Source organism: Spermophilus citellus, assembly GCF_964194105.1.
Source record: "Spermophilus citellus genome assembly, chromosome: 1".
Classification (NCBI taxonomy): domain Eukaryota; kingdom Metazoa; phylum Chordata; class Mammalia; order Rodentia; family Sciuridae; genus Spermophilus; species Spermophilus citellus.
In genome coordinates, this window is record NC_138182.1 from 207503004 (window position 1) to 207525682 (window position 22679).

Sequence of the window (22679 nt, forward strand, 5' to 3'; positions counted from 1 at the left end):
TCCCCACAATGAGTTTCTCTCACTCTCACCATTTCTGTAGTTCCTCTCAAAGACTTTCAGTAATTTCCCAATCTGCAGCCTAGGTGACTTTATCTAGACGTAATCTCTCAAGTTTGATCCTGGGAAGCATCCTTGTGACTCTCATCAATCATAGTTGCCATAACCCAGCACCATCCTTATTCTACTCAGTGTTTATGTCCTTTGTTCTCTGTCACCTCTGGCATCACTTCTGCTTTGCCCCCAACTGCACACATTGAACATGTTCCTGTTCTGTGCTGTGCTGGCGATCTTACCTCAAACCATTCTCTAGCACCAGGCTTCAAACACTTTCTGGGCTTGGCAGCAACTAAATGGGTGAAGTTGTTGGGTTTAAGACAATAGGTGACAGTGTCTCATTTGAAGGTATCTGAATTCCAGTGGCAGAGCACAGGTGAGGAGCATGGGCTCCAGGTACTTGGCTTTGCCTACCGATCATGATTTGCATGGTTGCTTGACACTTGGGAAGTCACTACTCCTTCTGTCTTTTGGTATTCTCTTGTGTGAAGTGGGATAATGACAGTACTATCTCAGGGGTTATGGGGATTAGATAACATATGTAAAGTATGAAAATCAGGGTTGGGCCCTTGCAAATCACTGTGTAAGTATTTGTTATTTAATTAAGAGATAAATAAATGATTTCTGTGATTGGGATGCTAAAAATACTATGGGGACCACGGTGGGTGTCAGAGTCTAGACAATTGAAACACCTTCCAAATTGAAACCATTTCTGTGATTCAACTACCACCTCATGCACATATGCACTCATATTCTCTCCCTTAATTTCCTCCTCCTCCTTCCTCTCTCTCTCTCTCTTTCTCCACCCAACCCTTCTGATTTCTGTATACCTGTCAAAGATAACCAGGGACCCAGGGACAGAATTGCAAGGTTCCTGCTTACTATGCAAGGGGGTACTCTCAGGTGCTGACCCTGCTCCTGGGCTAACCTGACAGTGAGCACCTCCTTCAATTTTGTGTCCTGGCACCTCTTCTGCCAACTTAGTTTAATCAGACTTGACTATCTTAGGATATCTTAGATCCTACTTTGCCTTTGTCCAATTTGGCCCACTGTTTCCTAAAACCTGGAGATTTTATCTCTGCAATGCCTCTTGCCTAACTCCCCAGTCTCTTATTCTATAGCAGCTCTAAGTTAGGCTGACCTATGAATTACCAGGACTATTAAAACACCCCTTTACCAACCTTCTACCTTCCTATTTCTACATATAAACTCACCTTGGCATTCTCCATGGCAGCCCTAACCTGTTTTTATGATTTTATAGGCCCACCACTCACCTCCTGCTTCATCACACTAGAATGCGTTTTGTGCACAGAATACATCTTAAACTTCCAACACACATGGAAGGGTTTGCAAGACTGCAGTCCTAGATGTTTTCCATGCCTAACTCAAGTGGGATCTACCCTCACAAAGCTCTTGTGAATGCCTGAGTCAGATACTCCGATTCTTTAAGAGAAGTTAGAAATTGAGATTTTAGGTAAAATATCCTGACTTTAATTATTGGCAACTAACTAAAAACAATTCCTTTCATCATCAAACAGCTCTCTGTAGGGGCCTTTCTTAATTTTCCCTGAACTGAAGACCAGGTATACTATCTTCTCCCCAAACCTCAATGGGCATGTTCTACAGAGCCAACCATAGTACTTCAAGCATAGAATGTACTAAAATAAGAAGGCAGATCTTATCAACCTTATTTAGTGAGGGAAGAATCAGGGGCAAAGAAAAGTGAAATGACTGGGTTGCAAGTTTCAGCACAAATCAGTGTGTAACATAATTCCACACAAGCTTCACCTGGTTTTATTGTTTAGTGTTCCCTGATAACACCAGGATAAAACTTCAAACTTTTACTGCATTTTAAAATGCATTCTAAAATATCTTAATTTTCTGCCTTACATCACTTTTCAACCTGTTTCATTTAAGCACTTCTCATTGGTTTAAGGCAGTAATATGTATTCCTGGGGTCAGGGTGGGGGTCTCAAGGGCGTAAACAAGAGACCTATTGCAAGGAAAGAATAATCAAGATGGATACTGCCATTTACAAATTTTTGTAATTTTTGCCTTAACTCCTTCAAAGATCTGAATGAATTTGGATAAAAATAATGTGACCTTTTCCCCAAAATCTGAGAAAGAAAACATCCAGAGAGATATACCATCCTTTCTCATGACTTCCCTTCTATTTAGCCCACCAGTAAAGCAGGAATATAAATAAATACATACTACTTTTTTCTATTTTATTTTCCATATTCTCATTGTTGCTTCAGTTGCTTACTTGTGGCTTCAAACTGACTACAGGCCCTCTAAACTGATTGTTCTGTTCTGGGTAGAAAAGGTAAACTACTACACATCTCGTATTCCTGGACTAGATTCTGAAGTTGTTCAAAGGCCCTGAGGAAGGATTGCCAGGAACCAGCCAGCACAACACATAAGTTTTCCCCTCAGGGAGACTGCCATGTCCTCTTTGGAAACATCCCTTGTCAATTCACGTTGATGTCGTGACTGTGATTACCAGCATCAAGGTAACTGGTATCAACAGTGAAAGCTGAGAGTAATGGGTATTCAAATTCTCATGGAAATTTTATTTGCTTTTTATTTCATATCCATAAATTTGGAAGGCAGGATCTGAGTCAACTCACATTTTAATTTCCTTGGCATTGATACAGGTCCCTATTTATGGCAGGTGCTAAATATACTTATTGACTATATGAATTTTAAAATCATTTTAGCACCTTGTTTGCTTTATATCCCTAAGTGCATGTTATTCTTCATAAAACTTAACATAAACAACATTCAGTTGGATAGAGTGATGAGTTATCTGAACATATGTTTCTTATAAAAGAAACCTGATAAGCACAGAGGCCTACCTTTTATGTTTGCTTATGTGTGCTCACCTTGTCATCTGGTTTGATAGTTGTTGCAGCTACACTAGCAATAGCACTCTCTCCACCAGCAGAAACAGTGTCTTGTGATTTGGTCTGAGAGTGAGGAAAAAGATTGACAGGACTAAGTATCTTTGACTATTACCAGGATCATGAATTTCAAATGTCACTATTACCTGTCAATTTTTCCTATCAGAAGTCATGAGAGAAGACTGTTTACTAGCTTTACTGCACCTGGTGCAGTACTTAGAATCACAAAGAGTTGGCCTCAAGGCCTCCAGACTCTATGCAGGTCACACAAACAGGCAGATGTCATTACACCCGCTATGTGTGCCCCCATGTATTTGCACCAGGTAGAATGGCTCTAGTTGACTTTTGCTATGTGAGTCCCCTGTTGCTAGATACTCCAATTCTTCAAGAGAAGTTAGAAACTGAGATTTTAGGTAAAATATCCTGACTTTATTATCGGCAACTAACTAAAAACAATTACACATGTGGCTGCATTTAACTTGGAAGTCACAAATTTGTAAAGTCTGAGGTAAAATATATTACAAAATAGGCCTAGTTATTATCTTCCAAGGGCTGATAATGAACAATTTTTTTCTCCTAGATATTTATTCTCCATTAAATATAAAATTATGGAGTAAATTCCTGATTTTTAGCTCTATAAGTTCATCTCTTATACAACAAGACTGAAAACACTTCAAGACTTCCATATAAAGAAGCATATAAGGCTGGGTATGATGGAACATGCTTGAAGGCCCAGCTACCTGGGAAGCTGAGGCAGGAGGATCACTTGAACCCAGGAGTTCACGGCTAGCTTGGGAAACATAGTAAGACGTCTCAAACAAACAGACAATAAACAAAAAAGAAGCAGATAATACAGGGCACCTGTATTCTCCCTAGCCCAGGTTTCAGTGGGTCCAGGAGGAAGCTACAATTCAAAGTTTACTGTTTGGGAACCCAAGTTTCTACAAGGCCATTTGCAAAACCAAAAAATAATAGCATCGAGTCATTACAATACAAACTATATTCAGCCCCAGAGATTCAACTATACACCTCAGTGTGAATAAGGGAACTATATATTATTATCTGGTTGATGTGAGTGTTTTTGTATCTATCAACCTGCTTTATTTACCTTTGGTTCTGTTGATTTTTCTGATGTCAGCTGCTCATTTGATTTGGAAACTGCTTTTTCACTGTGAGCATGCTTGCCTCCTTTATCTGATGCATGCTTGGGTAGACTTTTTGGCTGAAAGCACACACATGTACACACACACATGCAAAAACATTTTTAACTTGATGGTAGTTTTAAACATAATACTGATACTTTTCTTCACAGAATAAAACTGCTCATAATAGTTGTGCTGTCTGTGGCTTTGAATCATATGAATTTGAATTAGAGTAATGTAAATGTGACAAAAACTTCATTTTAGGTATAAAATTTGAAATGGCACAAATTCTACCTCCCCATAAGCAAGAAATCACTTGAGTAAATTGTGAACACTCCTATAGCCACGTGACGGCACCATTTTAGCTGATAAAACATTTCAGTAATTGACAAGTGTGTCTCAAAAGATAAGAGATTTTAAGTACACTACAGGGAAAATATAATCTTATAATATAATGTCCTAATGATAATCATTTACCTCTGTATGCTCCTTTGGCTTTCCTTCTTGGGGTTTTTTCTCATGAACCACAGACGTCTATTGAATCCAAAAGATTAAAAAGTCAGTTGTATTGGAGTCCATTGTTTTAATAATTCCAAACAAGTTCAAAAATACAATTTCCCACTTAAATCATTTGTGTCTCTCAAGAAAAGCTCACTCAGACCAGTTATTTGAGATCAGAGGACGTGTGCTGTCTGGTCAACAGTAATCCTGCCAATAATGGCAATTACCAGAAAAATTAAAAATTGAGTATTTCATCTAGAATGATGTGATCAAATACACCTTTCTCTACACTACTAGCAATTTTTCATAATCCATGCAGATAAATTGCTAACTGCAAGTCTAACTATGGAAACATTAAATGATCAGCATGACCACTAAATCTGTGGACCAGGGGATCCCACTCTATAAATTAAGTTTTTAGAAATCTTTCATAGGAGATGAAGAATGCTGTAGCTTTTTCTCTGTTACAAGCAGCAAGATCATATCACCAGATACCCAATTCTCTGGCAATTTTATAGATAATTATAAACACCTAAATGTGGACCAGAAAAAAATTTCCACCCAGCCACTGCATTCTTCTCTCTGGAGCTCACTATTTGACCACCATCCTTAGGGACCACCAAGAGGCCTTCCACAAGATCAATACTTAAGCCCAAAGCATCTCAGCTTTCCCATAGAAAATCCTATAGACTTAGCTCAGTGTTTGCTTAAACATCTAAAAAAAAAAAAAAAAAACAAAAACAAAGCACAGCACTTTATTGAGGAGAAACTTGTGTGTTGGGGCAGACACCCAAGGATCCACCTCCATGTGGAGGCACAATGGCTTTCAGTCTGGAGAGCATGAGTCAAGAGAATCCACTCCAGGGAAAGGCCCCCAAATAACTGAGAGCCGGCTACACCAGCCAGGTGAGGCTCAAGACTAGCCTAGCTGGCTTCTTAGCAAAGACCCTCATCCTTACACTATCTGGGGCCGGGTTCAGCAAATTCATTTTTCTTGATGATTTGAGCTATAATTGCATACTCACTCCTTTTGTCCTTTCTCCTTTGTTCATATATATATATAATACTTTACATTCTTTTAAGCAATATATAGATTTAACGTTTTAAATATTTTACATATACTCTATCCAATCATATTCAAAGGGTAGTCCAAAGTTAGCTGACAAAGCCCTTTACCATGGCACCAATGTAGGAAATTGGTTATTATTATTAAAATGAATCTGAATAACTTATTAGCCGACTTAACTCTTTTACCTTAGTTGATGGTGACTTCTCAGGTTCTGCAGGGTCTGTTTTCACAGCCTAAATTCAGATTTAAAAAGAAAAAGAGGAAGAAAGTAAAGGAAGAAGGAAGAAAATAAAAATGAATATAGTTTATAAAGATTATATATTTTATTCAACTAAGTAAGCTCAAAAGATGATTTTGATGTTATTATAAATACAAACTTTATGAGTTAATTTTATGACACTTTGCTTGGAATTATAACTCTTTAGATAGATAAATACTTGAGTGCATTAATCAATATTTTGCTCTTACTATTTATATGGCAATTTATATCTTATTTTTCTGCTATGTGTATCAAAGAAGAGTAAAAACTCATTACCATTAACATTGTAGTATGAGTAGAGAAGCAACATACAATAAAAGCCCTCATACTTCATACTTAAGGGTGTTATATTTCAAAGTCATTAACATGAATGTTTTATCAGTGAAATACTTACCACTGGGTTTTAGCTAAAAGTGTGAAAACAACGGGATGGTGACAGAATCAAGGGCACAGAAAGCAAGGAAATACATTTTTTAGTGCCAGACTGACTGTGGCTGATGAATAGTGAAGCCTATGAAAAGTCCAAGATGGAGTCAGAGCATTATGGAAGATTGTGAACTGCAATTATTAGGGTGTGCTGAGCAGTTTAAGTGAGCATTAGTAAACAGAGATGCCCTAAAACAATGAACCACATCACCTGTTTTTTGTGTCTTTTCTTGTTAGGAGGATGTGGTCCTTCCATCTGTTGGCTGACTGGAATTGCCTAATATATAAGAGCACAGCCCCAAGTGTGATTTTATTTTATCTGACAGTCAAACAAGTATATCCATAAAAAGTGCTCAAATGTTTACTTTGAGATCTGCTCTACTTATCCAGTCATCTACCCAATACATATGTTTAAATTTCAGGAAGATGTAGGCACATGAACTTTTAAGGTCTATGGCATATATTTCAGTTTGGGTTTACATTTTTTCAGTGAAGATTTCCATTAATAAAATTAATTTCTCTTTCCTTTCCCTTCCTTTCTCTTTGTAAAGGCTGCTTGAGCAATATTTCTTCTAGTTATGTTTTCAATATTTGGATATAAAACGCATAGTCATAGGTGTTGTCAAAAAGTTTTCTGAAAAAAAAGTTTTCTGAATTCTATTAATATGATTTTAAAATAATTTTTTAAATATTTAGTATGGATATTTATTGTACATGTCATTGTCCTACATGCAGAAACCTAATTTAAAGTTCTTCTGAAGAACTGTTTACAATTTAGGACCTTAGTATAATATTTGTTGACAGAGTTTTACCCTACTAAAGGTTTCCTGTGGAAAACAAAAAACAAAAAGATAATTATAAGTATATTCTTGATGTAGGTAATATATGAAATCAGGAATAAAACTTGATTAAACATTTTATAAACTTTTTTCAAATTGAGAGATTACAAATTAAGCCTAATAATTCATATAATTTCTTTCCTTCTTTGCAATTTGATAATATCAGCACAAATTTGTATTTTTAATCATCTGAAGAGGTTAAAGCCAAATATCTTCTTAATTTACTATGTCTTTGCTATAGTAGTGAAGACATACTCTCCCTCACAAAATGACCCCTTATTATAGCAACACACTATTGTTTGGAGAAGAAAATAAAGTTCATGATCAAAGAAATATTTTTAATTTTTTTAAAATTTGGGATATTTTCACACTGTATCCTTGCTAATGAGTTTCTGTTTATGCTACTGTTAATGCATCTTCTGTTTATGCTATTGTTTATGCAAGTGCACTTTATTAAGTGATTAACAAGGAAAATAAGCCAGCTGGTATTGTAGTGGTTTGAATCTATTAGTAGCTTCCAATTTACAATTTGGCACTTAAAATTTTTTCATGGGAGAATTCTATTCTACAATTAAAAATGTATGTTCACAGACAGAAGCAACTTGTCATGCAATGTGCATTTATATCAGTAACCACTGAACTTATTTTTGGTAGTTGTTGGTGCTGAATATAATGTGATGATAAGAAATAATAACTAGTGCTTATCAATCACCCCTTACCTACCAGAGACTGTTGTAAGCTTTATATGTGTCAACTCACTCAACTACCCCATGAGATAGACCTTGGCATTATACTTAATTTTGCAGATGAAAAATTGAGGTTAAGGAAGTTAGATTACTTCCCAAGGACACCTGTGATAGAGCTGGGCTTGAGTGTTCTTAGTCACTGAGCTACGTTGTCTCTCCTGTGTTGGCCAATAACCAGCTCACACTGGCAGTGGGACAGGCATGATAGGTTTGTTTCTTTATAGAGTCTTATGAAATATATGGCACTATCATTTTCCTTTAAGCTATATAGGCAAGGAAACAAAAGCAAACAGGGGTTGTCTAATATCATAGCTGGTATAGAGTCAGGATTCCAAGCCAGGACATCTGGCTCCAGTGTCCGCAATACACAATTTCTCAGGGTTTTCATTGTGATTAGAAATTATTTGATTTTCCATCTTATTCTCAACACCATGAACACCAATTCTAATATTCCAGGGAAAAGAGATATAGAACACAGATCTAGACATAACATCTTAGAGATAGACTGACTTTTATTTTACAGTTCAGAACAAGACAAGGATTTGATATAAGCATTATCTTGAATTAGCATCTTTTCTCTGAAAGCTCAAGATATTTGGGAGACAAAACTCATTAAGCTCAAGCTCTCAAAGATATCCAAGAGGAGGCTAAGAAAACTTATGAAATATCAGAAGCACATCAATGAGAGCAGTGTGATTGAAATATACCATGGAATGAATTGAGTCCACAAGTAGTCCCCAGTCACCCACCAGTGATATCACATCATGTGCATCTTATTTTTGTCTTTCCCTCTCTGTCTTATCCTTTCCTTCTTTCCCCTGGTTTCATAGGACTTGCCAGGAATTCTCAATCTAAGTGATGCCTGAAGAGTTTGCTGGCACTTGCTCTAGAACACTGGGCATACATGATTATAAGCACCGGAACTTAGGCTGAGACACAGGGGGACTGCAGTTGAACAACGAGTTAAAAGTGAATTGAAAAGGTGGCACGGTGGCTCACTCCTATAATCCCAGCGGCTTGGGAGGCTGAGACAGGAGGATCACTGGTTCAAAGCCAGCCTCAGCAAAGGCGAGGTGCTTAGCAATTCAGTGAGACCCTGCCTCTAAATTTACAAAGTACAAAATAGGGCTGGGGATGTGGCTCAGTGGTTGAGTGGCCCTAAATTCAATCCCTAGTGAAAAAACAAAACAAAACAAAAAAAAAAACCAGAAAGAAAAAAAAAGTGAACCAAAAGAGTAAAAAGTAAGTCCATGTGACAAGGTCACCAGAGAACATTTTTATTTTCCTTCCATAAAATTCCATAAAATAATTAAAAGAATAAATCCCAAATAGAGCTCAACAAAAGTTTACCAATAAGGTGATATCTCCACATGACTCTGGCCCTCCCTGTTTTCTCTTTACTTAAATTTCCATTAATTTTAAACTTGAAGAGAATTTTTTTTGTAAATGGTTCTCCTTTAATTTCTTAAGATTATTTTAAGATTAAGATTGAATTTAGGATGGGGGAGTTATAGGTGTAGCTCAGTGGGAGAGCACTTGCCTTACATACACAAGGCACTCAGTTCAATCCCCAGCACCAGAAAACAAACACGATGGTTTTTCAATTTTAAAATATTATTTGATATAAATTGTGACAGCTAATAGATTAATCATACATCATATAATGTATATTTTGAATATAATTAAGAATTCAATGTAAATTAAAAGTGTGATATAATTTTAGATAAAAATATATTTAAGAATTAAAACAGATACTAACTGACATTTATAAGAGCTTAGATAAGTGGACACGTTGTTTCCAGACCTTTGCAATGTTTTAGTTCAAGATAATGCCTTGGAATCCCTGATAGCATTAAATTATGGTGCCATTTCCCCAGGGATAGCAAACTAATAGCAAAGTAACATGGAAGACAGAAAGCAACCAACCGTATCTGGTAATTTTAAACAAAGCAAATAATGGAGCTTAGTTTTGAAGGCACTAAGGAATAGGTTTAGGAGTTGAGAACATTTTCAAAATGCCCCTTCTTTAAGCTCCACTTTGAAATAGTGCCAAGAAATAGAGTTTGGGGCATAGTAACTAAAAGCCAGGGCTAAGACAGCTTCAATCACCACTCAGAACTAGTTCACTCCATGTGACAAGCCCACCAGAGAACTTTTTAAAAAAATTTCCTTCTGAAATTCCATAAAATAATTATAAGAATAAATCCCAAATAGAGCTCAACAAAAGTTTACCAATAAGGTGATACCTCCACATGACTCAAATTTTCAGAATGCAAACACAGAAACCATCTGAAATAAGCAGTATATGTTTCCTTTGTTATTTGTTCTCTTAGTGTAATCTTTCTCATTTTTAGATTTATTTTTAAATGTCCAAAACAGTAAGATCACCTTAGTAAAGGTTTAAGAATTCATATTCTTATTTAGGTTTACAACTGTACTTGGAGAGATTATCTTCAATTCAAAAAACTTAAGTAGAGAGAGAGAGAAAAAAAAAAAAAAGCTCTAGATGATTACTCCTTTCTAAAGAGTATAAAGCACTCTCTATAAATAATGTCCAAAGTAAATATTATAAGGAGAACCGAATTTCCCAAGACCCCACAAATTAGGAAGGAAATGTTTATTCCCATAGCATAAGCTTCTGAGGACACATAATTCACCAGTTAACAATTATTCTACATTTGATTCGCTTATATATCATATAACCAAGCTAAAGTAGCATTCACCCAAGTTGACCTTGAGAGGTCTTCCTACCTTGGTTTCTTTGGGATTCATGGTGGAGGATTTGCTGGTTGTACCAGAGGAAGTTGACATCTAGAAAGGAAAGAAAGAGAATGTCTGATTCTATGTAACCCACAATCTACATTGTCCTTCAACTCCTCTTAAGCACCCTGCATTCAACTCTTCACCTTTACCCAGTGTAGAGCCCTATATTCACAAAAATTCAGTTGGTGGTGTTGCCCAGTGGATAAAAGCCTTTGTAACCAGGTTAAAAGGAATACATAGGGCTCAAATGTGGGGTCTGTTATTCACTAAATAACCTTGGCAAGTTATTTAAATTTCCTGATCTTCAGTTTCCCATCCTCAGTATTTTCTTCAGTAGATAGTAACTCCACTTCAAGGCTGAATACAAGAATTATTGTAAGACATATAACTGTTTGATAAATGTTATTAAAAATACTGTTAATACTGTTTTTTACAATGAATATTGACTCTGAAACTTGAAAGAACTTCTTTTCAAATCTAAGCTCCTAATTACTAAGCTCTGTGTCTTTGAGCCTTGGTTTTCCAAATTTATATAAAAAAAGGTCAATAATATCTATTTTGCAGGGTTGTAGAAGTATTCAAGATAATGTGCATAAAATGTTTGTTACCATGTAAATATTCATTAAGTTACTAGTGCATTACTTCTAATACAGTATGTAAAATAGAAGGAGCTGCAAACAATTTCAGGAAACAGACTTGGGTGTATAAGAATCATCCTTTCAGTGTTACTAAGGAAGAGAAGGTAGGAGATAGAATTGCAGAGGGAATTTTGATGAATTATTTGTCTAATCTAGGCTCCTCCTCAGAGGTTATCAATATTAAGAGCAGTTCTCAAAAAACACTCTTCTTAGGGATGCATGTGGGTGGTGAAATCCTGCATGCTAATCATCTAAGCAGTGGGGATTAGATATTTACATGACATTGAGTACTATTCTCATACTTAACTTGTATTATACTAGTTAATAATAAATAGAAAATTATTGCCTTTGCAAATCACATCTGGGACTCACTTAAACCTCTTCAACATCTGAGTCCATTAGGCCTTGGAGCCCAGAAATTCCATCCAGCATGAGTTGCCTTCTTAAGCAACTGGCTGTCAGTAAACAACTGTTCCCTTGCCAACAATACCCAGGAAAGCCTACACTATGGACCTCACCCTGTCTCTAATGCCTGGCCCTGAGCCACTTCAGGGATGAGTCAGAGGGCAGCATCCCTGCTTCTCCTTTATCCTTTCCCTTCTCCTTTCTCCCTTCCCTTCTCCTACCCCCAATGCACTGTCACTCAAGGTAGCTATTTAAAACCCACTATAACCTATGAGCCATAAACAAAATCACCTTGTCCACAGACCTTAGTTAATGTAGAACATGTTGATGGTCAGAGTTAAATTACCATGATCACAGATAAAAACCCAATGTATTGGTACACTGACTTTTCAAATATGATCATATGAACGTAATCTCCTGAATACTCTTAGGCACCAATCAGGCATCCCCCCACCACCAACCACATACACATGCCCTGGTTACTGTAGCAACCTCTCTCACATTGTTTTTCAAGGTAAAGAACTAGAAAATGGGCCGAAGGTAAATTTTCCTCCCCATCAAATCAAGAGAAAATCATGAATGTCCATTTCTCCTTGAGATTAAAATTTGAGGGAATTAAAATACACATGTTTATATAATTCTATCTTTCAACAATTAAAATTTGTTGTACAAATTTTTGTTCGAAAAGAAGTTCTACTTTTCTATATGATTTCCTCCACCATATGAAAACCATCATAGAAACCAAATACTTCAAACAAAAAAAGAAAGAAAAAAATACTTCATATGGAAGTGCTTATTAAGCTGAAAATCTTTAGGTGAATATTAACTTATTTTTGAAATATCCAAATATATTAAAACATTCATAAAATAACCTAGCTTTGGATTGTCCAGCCTTCCTTATTACTTTATTAAACAATAGCTGAACGTAGGTCTCAAGTCCTAGAAAGGAGAAGACTTTGAAAGAGCCAGGAACAATCAAATTTCTATATAGAATAACTATAAATAAGCACAGAGCAGGTTATAATGGGAATTTAGCTGAAGGCCTTGGCCCCACCTGTTCACAGCATAGATTCCTTCGTAAGAGTTTTATCCCCTCACTAAAAAGCATGAAGCATTTTGAAATTGAAATATGAAAGCTGATTCATGAGGACAAACATAAAGAAAATGACTCCAGCCCATTGTTAAAATACTCCACTCTGGCTTATTCTAGCTTGTTGATTTCTATGGTAAATACAAGCAATTTTTAATATTTGTAACTTCAGGTGAAGGATTGAATATCCTTTCATTTAAAATTCTTTTGTACTGTTTGAATTGCTAATCATGATGTGAATAACTACTACAAGTAAAAAATTGTAAAAAATCATACTCCATGTATGTATGTCAAAATATACTCTATTGACATGTATATCTAAAAAGAACAAATAAAAGCAATCATGCAAAAAATTAACCCCTATATATTTGAAGAGAAGAACCTCAGTGATATCCTTATTAAAGATTAATATACATACTTCAAATAGATAAGGAAAACAGAATCTCATGTCAAGGGTTCACCATAGTTCCCTGGCTCCTCAGGTATTTACCTGGAACACAGTTTATGTCAGGTACTTTATTAGGTGCTGGGGACACTGGGCTAAAACCAATAGACATGCCTCTGCCCTGGTGAAATTTATAGCCTCATTGGAGATGACATTAGTAAAGCAGTCATTCCAATCACTACTCACTACAAAAGAAAATCACAGGGTCCCCTGAAAATACAGACTAGAAGGCCAGAATTGGTTCAGGGGACAGTTGAGCCAAAAGAAGCTGAGGATGTGACAAGATTATGTGGTAAGTGAATGGTGCTGGGCAAAAGGCTGGAGAGGAGCATTCCATGCATGAATACTCTAAACTGCTATAAAGGAGCTGGGATCTGCAAGCCATCTGATTTCTAAAACAGTGTCCCTCCACCACAGTGCCTATACTCAGCAGTCATGTGAACATCAAGGAGCTGTCAGTGTTTAAAGCACAATCAACCATGCTCACATACACCAAAATAACTCTAAGAGATTAGCACTGTAAATCAGAGCAAAGTACAGCTGATAACAATACTTTCCTAAATGGCCCATGCAAATTTCTTAATATTCAGAGTACTAACAGCCCTTTATTAACCTGTATTAAGGCATAAATCAGAGTAACAAGTAACAGAGGTAAAGTGCTTAATATAAATCATTCTCTACCTACCTGCTCAACTAACAATTGTTATATAAGCCAGGGGTTGAACATACTCTGTGAATAAGAAACAACCATCACCTTGGTGGAGTTGAGTTCAATGAGAAAAATGGATATTAAGCACACTTATATTACAACTTAAGTGGTCCAGAGCAGGCACAAAGTGGTCTCCCACTTGAAAAAACAAATATTTGAGTTCTAAGTTCCAGGTCCATCTCAAATAATCTTACTGCATTGTCCAGTTGCATTAAAATAAAGCAATATTGATAAGGCTTCAGTTAAAGTCCAGAAAAAAATGAACACTTAATCCTTTACTCAACCAACACGATATCTAGTTTTCTGGCATTCTTTAACAAAGTTTCTTTAAATTTGTTTACTGGTTACAGGAAGAATTTTGAAGATTTTATCACAATAAATGATTAGAGTTAAGAGGGGAAGATTATATGCCTTTAAAATCCACAGAAAATGGAAACAATTTTCCTTTTTTCACACTATTTTCCAAAGATTTCCCAGTCTTCAGATTTTGGTTCTACCACCCCTCTGCTCAAACTCATTGTTCCTCATGCTACTCATGAACACACATCTAAAGTAGAACCAACAGACTCCTATAGTTCACTGTTTAACACAGAAAACACAGAAATGCTTTCTCCTGCCTAAAGGCCGGCAACTCCAATCTCTCCTCATCTCCCAATGCAATGAACACAGCCCCATACGGACTTGGGCACATTTCACCCATTTTTCCTTTTACCTTTTTCACACAAATGCCACTGGTTTGTACGCTTCTACCCAATGTATCCAAAGCTTCTATACCCTTTCTTTAAGGTATCCCATTGGCTCCTGTCCTGGCATTTTAACTTCTGCACCACAGCAGATAGTCTTACTGAGCACCCTCCTGCAGTTCCAATTGGCTTCCCCATAATACCATGGAGAGGCAATTTGTGATACTGTATCATGGATGAACTCTCTCCCACTAGAGGGGGCCCCTTTAAAAGAACAGTCAGTTGGGTACACTACCGTGTTGACCTCCATTTTTACTGACTGCAGGTCTCTCTCCTTGAATCTTCAGGTGTTTGAGAGAGCCTACTTAAGAAGAGAAAGCAAGACCCAAGACAAACTTCAACCATCTTGCAAAGCTGAATGGGAGTGGAGAGGGGTTTGAGGTCCTATGAAATGGGTCAAGGTGGGAGGATAGGGCTTCTGTAGAAGAGGTGGATTCTTAGAATTTGTCTGCTTACGTATTCTTCTACCATCAAACCCAGCTGAAGGGAAATTTCCTCAGCCCCTTACTTCTCTACCACCTATTAGAATGTTTTCACCTCTTCCTTGAAACCCAGACAACTTTCAACTTCTTCCTAAAAGTTCCAGCTGGTTTATGGGAATCCTCATTACCTCCCCTCTGACCACTCAGCTTCACCTTGATCTCTGCTCCTCCCCAGCTGGCTTGGGTTAGAAAGTGCATGTGGAGTGAGGCCTCAGATATGCCAGAGTTCTTTCTCCTCAGGCCAGAGTCTGCTTCCTTTCCCCACACCATCTCTGGAAGCATGCCACCTGCCTCACTAGTCACCCCTCGCACACCTTCATCTGTTTGTTGAGGGTTACTAAGAGCATCAGGCTGAGTGCATGATTCTCCTTTGCCATCTCATAGTGCCTCAGCAGTTAGCTGTGAGTCACTGACCATTTTCTTCCCATTGGCTGCATGCACTGGGGGCCCAAGGTTCTCTCCCCTCTGAACTGCCTTCACCTGGAAGCTTCTTCCACTTCCTCTATTCTTCTCCATGCTCTTTACTATTCCACTACTGGCCTTTTCAGTCACCCTGCTTTTTCTCTTGAGTCACTGCTCACACAACATTGGTCTCTCCTCATAACTGCATCTCTTTATTGTGTGGCAATTCCTCAAATCTTATCAATAATCCTGTTTATCACTAGACTACTTAAAAGGAGGAAACTTTGAAAGATACATTGAAAGAAACTTTGAAAGATCATAACTCTGCTTCAGCCCTTATTTATCCAAGTCAATTAACTTCTTGGAGCCTCCATTCCCTCATCTGGAAAATGGGAATAATCCCAATGGATTCTAAGATTGTTGTAGAGAATTTACCCAGCTCTGATTCAACAGGATTCAGGAGCAGGGCTGGCTCTAGATCTCTTCACCATTTCATTCTTTTTCATTTCCACTGACACATCCACTCCTGTTCTAATCACGTATCACCCACACATACATCAAGTTCCTTCTAATAGTTTCCGGGCCTTCTTCATCCCCCTCCCACCTCATCCCTACTCTTTTTATCTCTCAATCTTTTCTGTTTGTGCTGCTTGACTAATTTTTTTCTAAAATAAATGCATATCATATTGCCACACTGATGAAAGATCAGGGGTCTCCCACACTCTGTCCTGGATTAAAGTTCAATGCCGTCTGCCTAATTTTTAGGTTCATCATTCAATTTATTTATTCAACTACCTCTCTTACTAAGGCCATACATATCACATCTCCCTTCCAGCCAGGATCGAGTCCTTATCATCCTATGGGGTGGCATGATGTACTGGTTAAGACTGTGAGAGGGGGCTGTGGCTTTGAGATGGGTGGAATACGGGTGACATTTAATGCGTGTACAATCTCAGGGCAAGTTACTTACCCATTCTGTGTCTCAATTTCCTCATCTGAAAATGGGAATAATAACAATTCTCACTTTGCTGAATTGTTTTGAGAATTGTGTCAAGGGTGTTTTAAGGATAAGTAAGTTAAGGTATACAAGTCGATTATAACAATGGTTGGTAAGTGGCAATTGCTAGGCACATGCTCGTTATTATTATTACAAACAAGGTTCCTTCCACCTTGCCATTCCCACTGCCAAGAAAGCCTTTTCCCTGCCTAAATCCCATCTTGAAGATTTGGTTCAAGATATATTGTTTTTATCTGCTTCAGCTCATACTATCTTCTCAACCTGTAGAAATTTAGCACTTTTCACTTGAACACTTACTCATCTTTTTGCATGGGAAGATTACTGAGCTTCTTTCTAAGTATACAGCATGTCTAATCAATGAAGCTATAAAGGTCCAAGAGGCAGGGGACATTTCTACTCCCTACAGTGCCCACCATGGTGCTGAGGCTATGGTAGCAGGGAGGAGATATAAATCACAGCTGATTCAAATCTTGCTTCCATTTTGAAACCATCAATTCAATTTTTGCTTAAACAAAGAATGAAATATAGTTTTAGTACTTGGTATTTTGTTTTAAGCCAGACTCAAGAACATGATTGATAAGACAGAAGACTTAAGTTTCAGTCATGATGGCCAGGATGCCTCGTTTCTCACCTGGGATACCACGGACCCCACAGAGCTATCAGGAGAGGTAAGTTAGATACCAAATCTTAGGACAATTTAGGGAAACACAAAATAAATGTTAAACATTCTCTAAATTAAGAAGTCTGACAAATCAATAAGTGATATTTTTAACTTTTAAAAGTAGCTCTATTTAGTGGAAAAGAGAACAAAATAATTTTTTTTTCTGAACATGACTAAGTAGGTTTTAATTACATCAGTAACAGATCCTAAATAATGAAAGAAATAATGGATGTAAAAAAAAATACTCTCTCCTCACAAGATATATGAAATAGAGAAGAATGTGAACTCCTTGAGGGCCAGGCCCAGACCTGTCTCCATCGGTAAATGTCCAGTGTCTGCCACATAGTAGTAGTTTACCATGTATGTGCTAAATAAATGTATGAGCTTTTACTTTAATAAACACAAGAGTATTATCTGATGGCTCACATTCAACATTATACGAGTTTAATTACTTGATTAACAAAAATTTTATCCATAGCACAGGTCAGAACACTGGTGAGGATAACATATTTTAACCATCTCATCATGTGCATCATTTGTCATCAACAGGGAGTTGTCCAACTTACAAAAATATATATATATATACACACAAGAAATCTCCGAGCCATTTCCTGTGAGATACCTGCCACAAATGACAAGCCACTAATGAGGCACTTTTCCAAGGGCACACTGACATTCTTTACAAACACCAGTTGCAGACCATTATACACAAGCTGACATGTTACTTTCTATAATGACAGATTCTTCACTTCAGGAAATTAATATTCAGATACTTAAATTGTCTGTTATGTGCCATGATGTCACATGGTGACACACATTCTTACAATTCCTTTAATTATGAAGCATAATAATGTTTCATAATCATCTAACAAAGTACACAACAAAAAATGTGATTCTGATGAGAGATAATAAAACAAATCATCTATGAATGAAGCTGAGCCATTTCTTTCAAGGAGAACAAGTCCTGTGCTAGCAGATCTAGTTAAGGTGTCAACTTATACCTTAGAACATTAGAAGATGACAAGTTATATTGTGATTATCATATGATCTTATAGGTGATGAGAAGAGAGAAATTGAAACAAATGTAGGTTTAGCAATGGTTAGGAAGGGTTTCATAGAGGAGGAAGTAGGGATTACTTATTGAGTATTAGTATAATGTGATCAATAGGAAAGTGAGGACTTAGAGAATCTTACATATATCAGGAACTTTATATATCTGATTTCATTATATATTTATAAAATCCTAGGATGTAAACAGTATTATCAGAAGCTCAGAGAAATCATGTGAGTTCTATAAGATCACACAGTTTGGAAGTAGTGGAGCCTGGATTTGAACATAGACATGATAAAAAAAGCCCATGAGCCTTTTGCTATAACAATTTGACTTCCTTTGTTTTCAAACTTAAAACATTTGGATTTTACAGAAAATGCAGATGGATGCTAGAATAAGGTGGGCATTCCAAAACAGCTAAAGCAAGATTTGTAGGTAGCAACATCCAGAAATACTTGGTCCAGAGTACAACAAATAGAATGCTACAGAATGAGGCCATCTGAACACCACCTGGGGAAATCTGCAGATGATTATGGCTCCATGGAGTATGCTATGCACTCATGACATGCATTAAAAGGGACACATTGATTTAAGATAAAAATAGAGTGTGTAAGGCCAACTTGCTCTGGAAAGTCAAGTGCACATGAAACTTTGGCCTCTGATGTAACATGTGGGTAAAGATCAAAATAAACATCTGAACATTGCCTAGCAACTTCGACAATAACCACAGCTGATCTGTGATCTAAATCCAAGCTAGAAAGTCTGTACAACGTTTAGTCACAGCCTGGCTATGAGCTCTGACACTGGATCACCCCTCTGTACAAAAATCCGCCTCAGTCATGAAGTCAGACTTCCAGTTCTAGAAGGCAACTGCTTCGTTTTGTATTGCTTTGCAAACTCTAGTTTTTTGGTGCTTTTTTTTTTCGGGGGGCGGGGAGGGGAGCGGGCAGGGGGTGGATCACAATAACACTTTGTAGACAAGGAAAAAAGCAAAGTGCACAGCCTAGATCAGCCATTGAAGAATGGAAAAGTAGCTTCTTCTCTCTGAACTTCTGCTCATGCCTGCAGAAATCCTGGATGCTTTTCCTTTTTTTAAAAAAATAATATTTTTTTATTTGTCAATGGACCTTCATTTTATTTACTGATACACAGTGATGAGAATTGAACCCAGTGCCTCATACATGCTAGGCAAGCGCTCTGCCACTGAGCCACAACTCCAGCCCCCTGTTGTTTTTCTTGATGCATGAAATAATTCCAACTGTGTTTGACCTTTGGCTGCCCAAAATAAAAAGTCAGACCTGGAAAAGACAGTTTATTTTCTATTATCTCTCCCCTAGAGAAAGTGGGTTTGGCAAGGATTTACTATAGCCTGTGAGTTAAGCAAATTCAAATGGCAGAACAATCCTATAATGACCACAGCTTTGAGAAGTCACACACTAAATCTTGCTTATGTTTCTCAAAGAAGAAAATGTAATGTTCTATAGTATGAAATTTTTTTTGGATTAAAATGCATGGTTGGTATATGTCCATGTTCCAGTCCAATAAGAAAAAGGAATCTTTGTAGTAAGAGCACAGATTTGTAAAAATCCTAACAGATTATGAGGACATTTAGAGCATACATGGTTATTGATGGTATGATTATTATGTAAGAATGAAAAATCCTGATTTTTGCTAAACAATCATTTTAGAAGCCTTTCAACTTGGACTCCACTGTGTTCATTCCATAGGGATAGACCTAACAAAGGGTGAGAGCAACATGATAACTTTTTTAGGTCCTCCTGCAATAGAACCAATTGCCAGCCTCAATCTATGTGGCTCCCCCACTGAACTACATCCCCAGACTTTTAAAAAAATTTTTTTTAGTTGTTGATAGACCTATATTTATTTTTTTAAAATTTATATGTGGTGCTGAAAATCGAACCCAGTGCCTCACACATGCTAGGCAAATGCACTACTGCTGAGCCACAGCCCCAGCTCCTGTCCCCCAGACTTTTTTTGAGATAGGGTCTCATTATATTGCCCAGGCTGGTCTTCAACTTGCCATTCTCCTGCTTCAGCCTTCCAAGTAGCTGGAATTATAATCATGTATCACCCCATCCAGCAGAAGCATGTTCCTAATTAGAAATATTAAATGTCGGAAATTATAACTATGTTTTCTTATTCAGGCTGATTTTCAAATAACCAAAATTTAAATGGGGAATGAAATAAAATGCCATTAGGGAAACTCACAGATGTATGTTGACAGAAAATTACATCTTTGCCATTATGAAAGAGGTGGTATACAGTATTTAGAAGAATGGCCCTGAATCCAGGCCATTTGTGTTTGAATCCCAGCTCTGCTATAAGCTATGTGACCTTGAGCAAAGTTCCTAAGTGCTCTGTGTCATATAATGGTGCTTCTGCTGTATATCCCACTGTTAAGTAGAATAGAAGAATAGATTTTAAAGTATGATTTTTTTTTGAAATTGATGCAAAGAATGAACATTGCTAGTTCCTTTCAATCCAAGCAAAAGTACTGTTTTTCAAACCACACAAGTGAGTTTTCAGTTAAATACTGCTTAATTCTGCCATTTAAAAATTTTACCATATTCAAAGACTGCCGATTCATTCCTTCTCTACTGCTTATGTAAATTGTCTGAAGAAACTATCAACTACACTATTATCTGCTAATTCCAGGGTATAGTATTCTCAGAGAAACCATATCTATTAGAAAGCATTTCAAAAGTATTAACATATTGAGAGCAATAAAGAACATAATATTGATTTCTTGTGCTTATTTGAATTTAGAGAGACATTCCCTTTTGTTATTTACACTACCTAGATATAAACTACTAACTAGAGGAATTTGTAAGGTCAATCTATGGAAAAAAGCCCCAGAATCTACTGGAATCTTGCTATCTGTGTGATGCAGAGTTAAGTTGTTTAAATTCTCTGAGTCTCTGTCTCCTAACTTATAGAAGTCAGAATACCTCTTTGCGTTGTTTAAGATTACACGAATCTTAAGAGGAATAAATGAAATTTTATGTAAGTCCTATAGCACAGTATTTGTCCAAGTCCTCCAGTGAGGAGGGCTAAGGACACACAGCTTATTAAATATTAGATATTAGAAGTTTTAGTGACCAAAGACTTGTAAAGAAAAGAGCAATTTTAGAGGAGGAAAAGTTCATTTGGCGCTCACAGTTTCAGAAGTCTCAGTCCACAGACAGCCGAGGCAGAACATACTGGCAGAAGGGTTTGGTGGAGGAAAGCAGCACAGGACATGACAATCAGGAAATAGAGAGCTCCCATGACCTGGGACAAAATATATACCCCAAAGGCACACCCTCAGTGACCCACCTCCTTCAGCCACACCCTACCATCAGCCTATAGTTACCTCCCAGTTAATCCCTATCAGCTGATTAACACAGTGATTAAGTTAAGACTGTCATAGCCCAATCATTTCACCTCTGAACTTTTTTGCCTCACACATGAGCTTTTGGAAGACACCTAATATCTAAACCATAACATTGAAACAGATTCAACCATTAGGAATTGGGAACTGAAGAACCCAATGAGAAAGGAATCCTGGCTGCAGGCCTCATGTTGAGTTATCCACACAAAAAAACAGAAGCTACCAAAGACTGGTCATCAGTGAACATTAGCCTGAAACCTGCCCACCCGCCCAGGGTAATAGTAAGAGAGTTTTCTTTCTGACTGGAAAATGAGTTTAAAGCACACTTTAAGAAAGAGGAATTCCAAACCTGTGCCACTGGGTATTCAGAATCCAAATTCACTTTATCATCTTGGAATGGAAGCTTCAAGCCAAGGTATACATTTTGATGAAATCTGAACCATCCTAGGTAGAGATTTATTTAAAATTACCTGGTAGAGCTAGCAACTTCAGAAGCTGAGGGAGGATTGCAGGTTCAAGGCCAGTTTCAGCAATTTGGGGAGGCTCCAAGTAACTTAGTGAGACCGGGTCTCAAAATAAAAAATAAACAGGACTAGGGATGTAGCACTGTGGTTTAGCATTTAGCACTCCTGGGTTGTTGAATCCCCCATATAGAAACAAAACCAAACAAACAAAAATGCCAGGTATAGAGGGGCTGGGGATGTGGCTCAAGCGGTAGCGCGCTCGCCTGGCATGCGTGCGGCCCGGGTTCGATCCTCAGCACCACATACCAACAAAGATGTTGTGTCCGCCAAGAACTAAAAAATAAATATTAAAAAAATTCTCTCTCTCTCTCTCTCTCTCTCTCTCTCTCTCTCTCTCTCTCTCACTCTCTCTCTCAAAAAAAAAAAAAAATGCCAGGTATAGACAGTTCTAATAACATAGAAGAAAAGGGACTCTCAC

At 37.3% G+C, this 22679-nt stretch overlaps 1 protein-coding gene across 9 annotated transcripts in view; it reads right to left on the reverse strand.

The window, feature by feature from the left end:
• Positions 1-22679, reverse strand: part of CAST (calpastatin) — a 121502-nt gene that overhangs the window by 37097 nt on the left and 61726 nt on the right. For 7 of the 9 annotated variants that reach the window (XM_081288840.1, XM_081288844.1, XM_081288842.1 and 4 more), the window contains 6 exons: positions 10691-10750; positions 6566-6631; positions 5855-5902; positions 4577-4633; positions 4066-4179; positions 2940-3023 (listed from right to left, as the gene is read on the reverse strand). In XM_081288840.1, coding sequence (XP_081144966.1) covers positions 2940-3023; positions 4066-4179; positions 4577-4633; positions 5855-5902; positions 6566-6631; positions 10691-10750 — 429 coding nt within the window. The remainder of the gene's footprint in view (positions 1-2939; positions 3024-4065; positions 4180-4576; positions 4634-5854; positions 5903-6565; positions 6632-10690; positions 10751-22679) is intronic. The other 2 variants (XM_081288843.1, XM_081288847.1) reach the window with 1 other exon arrangement.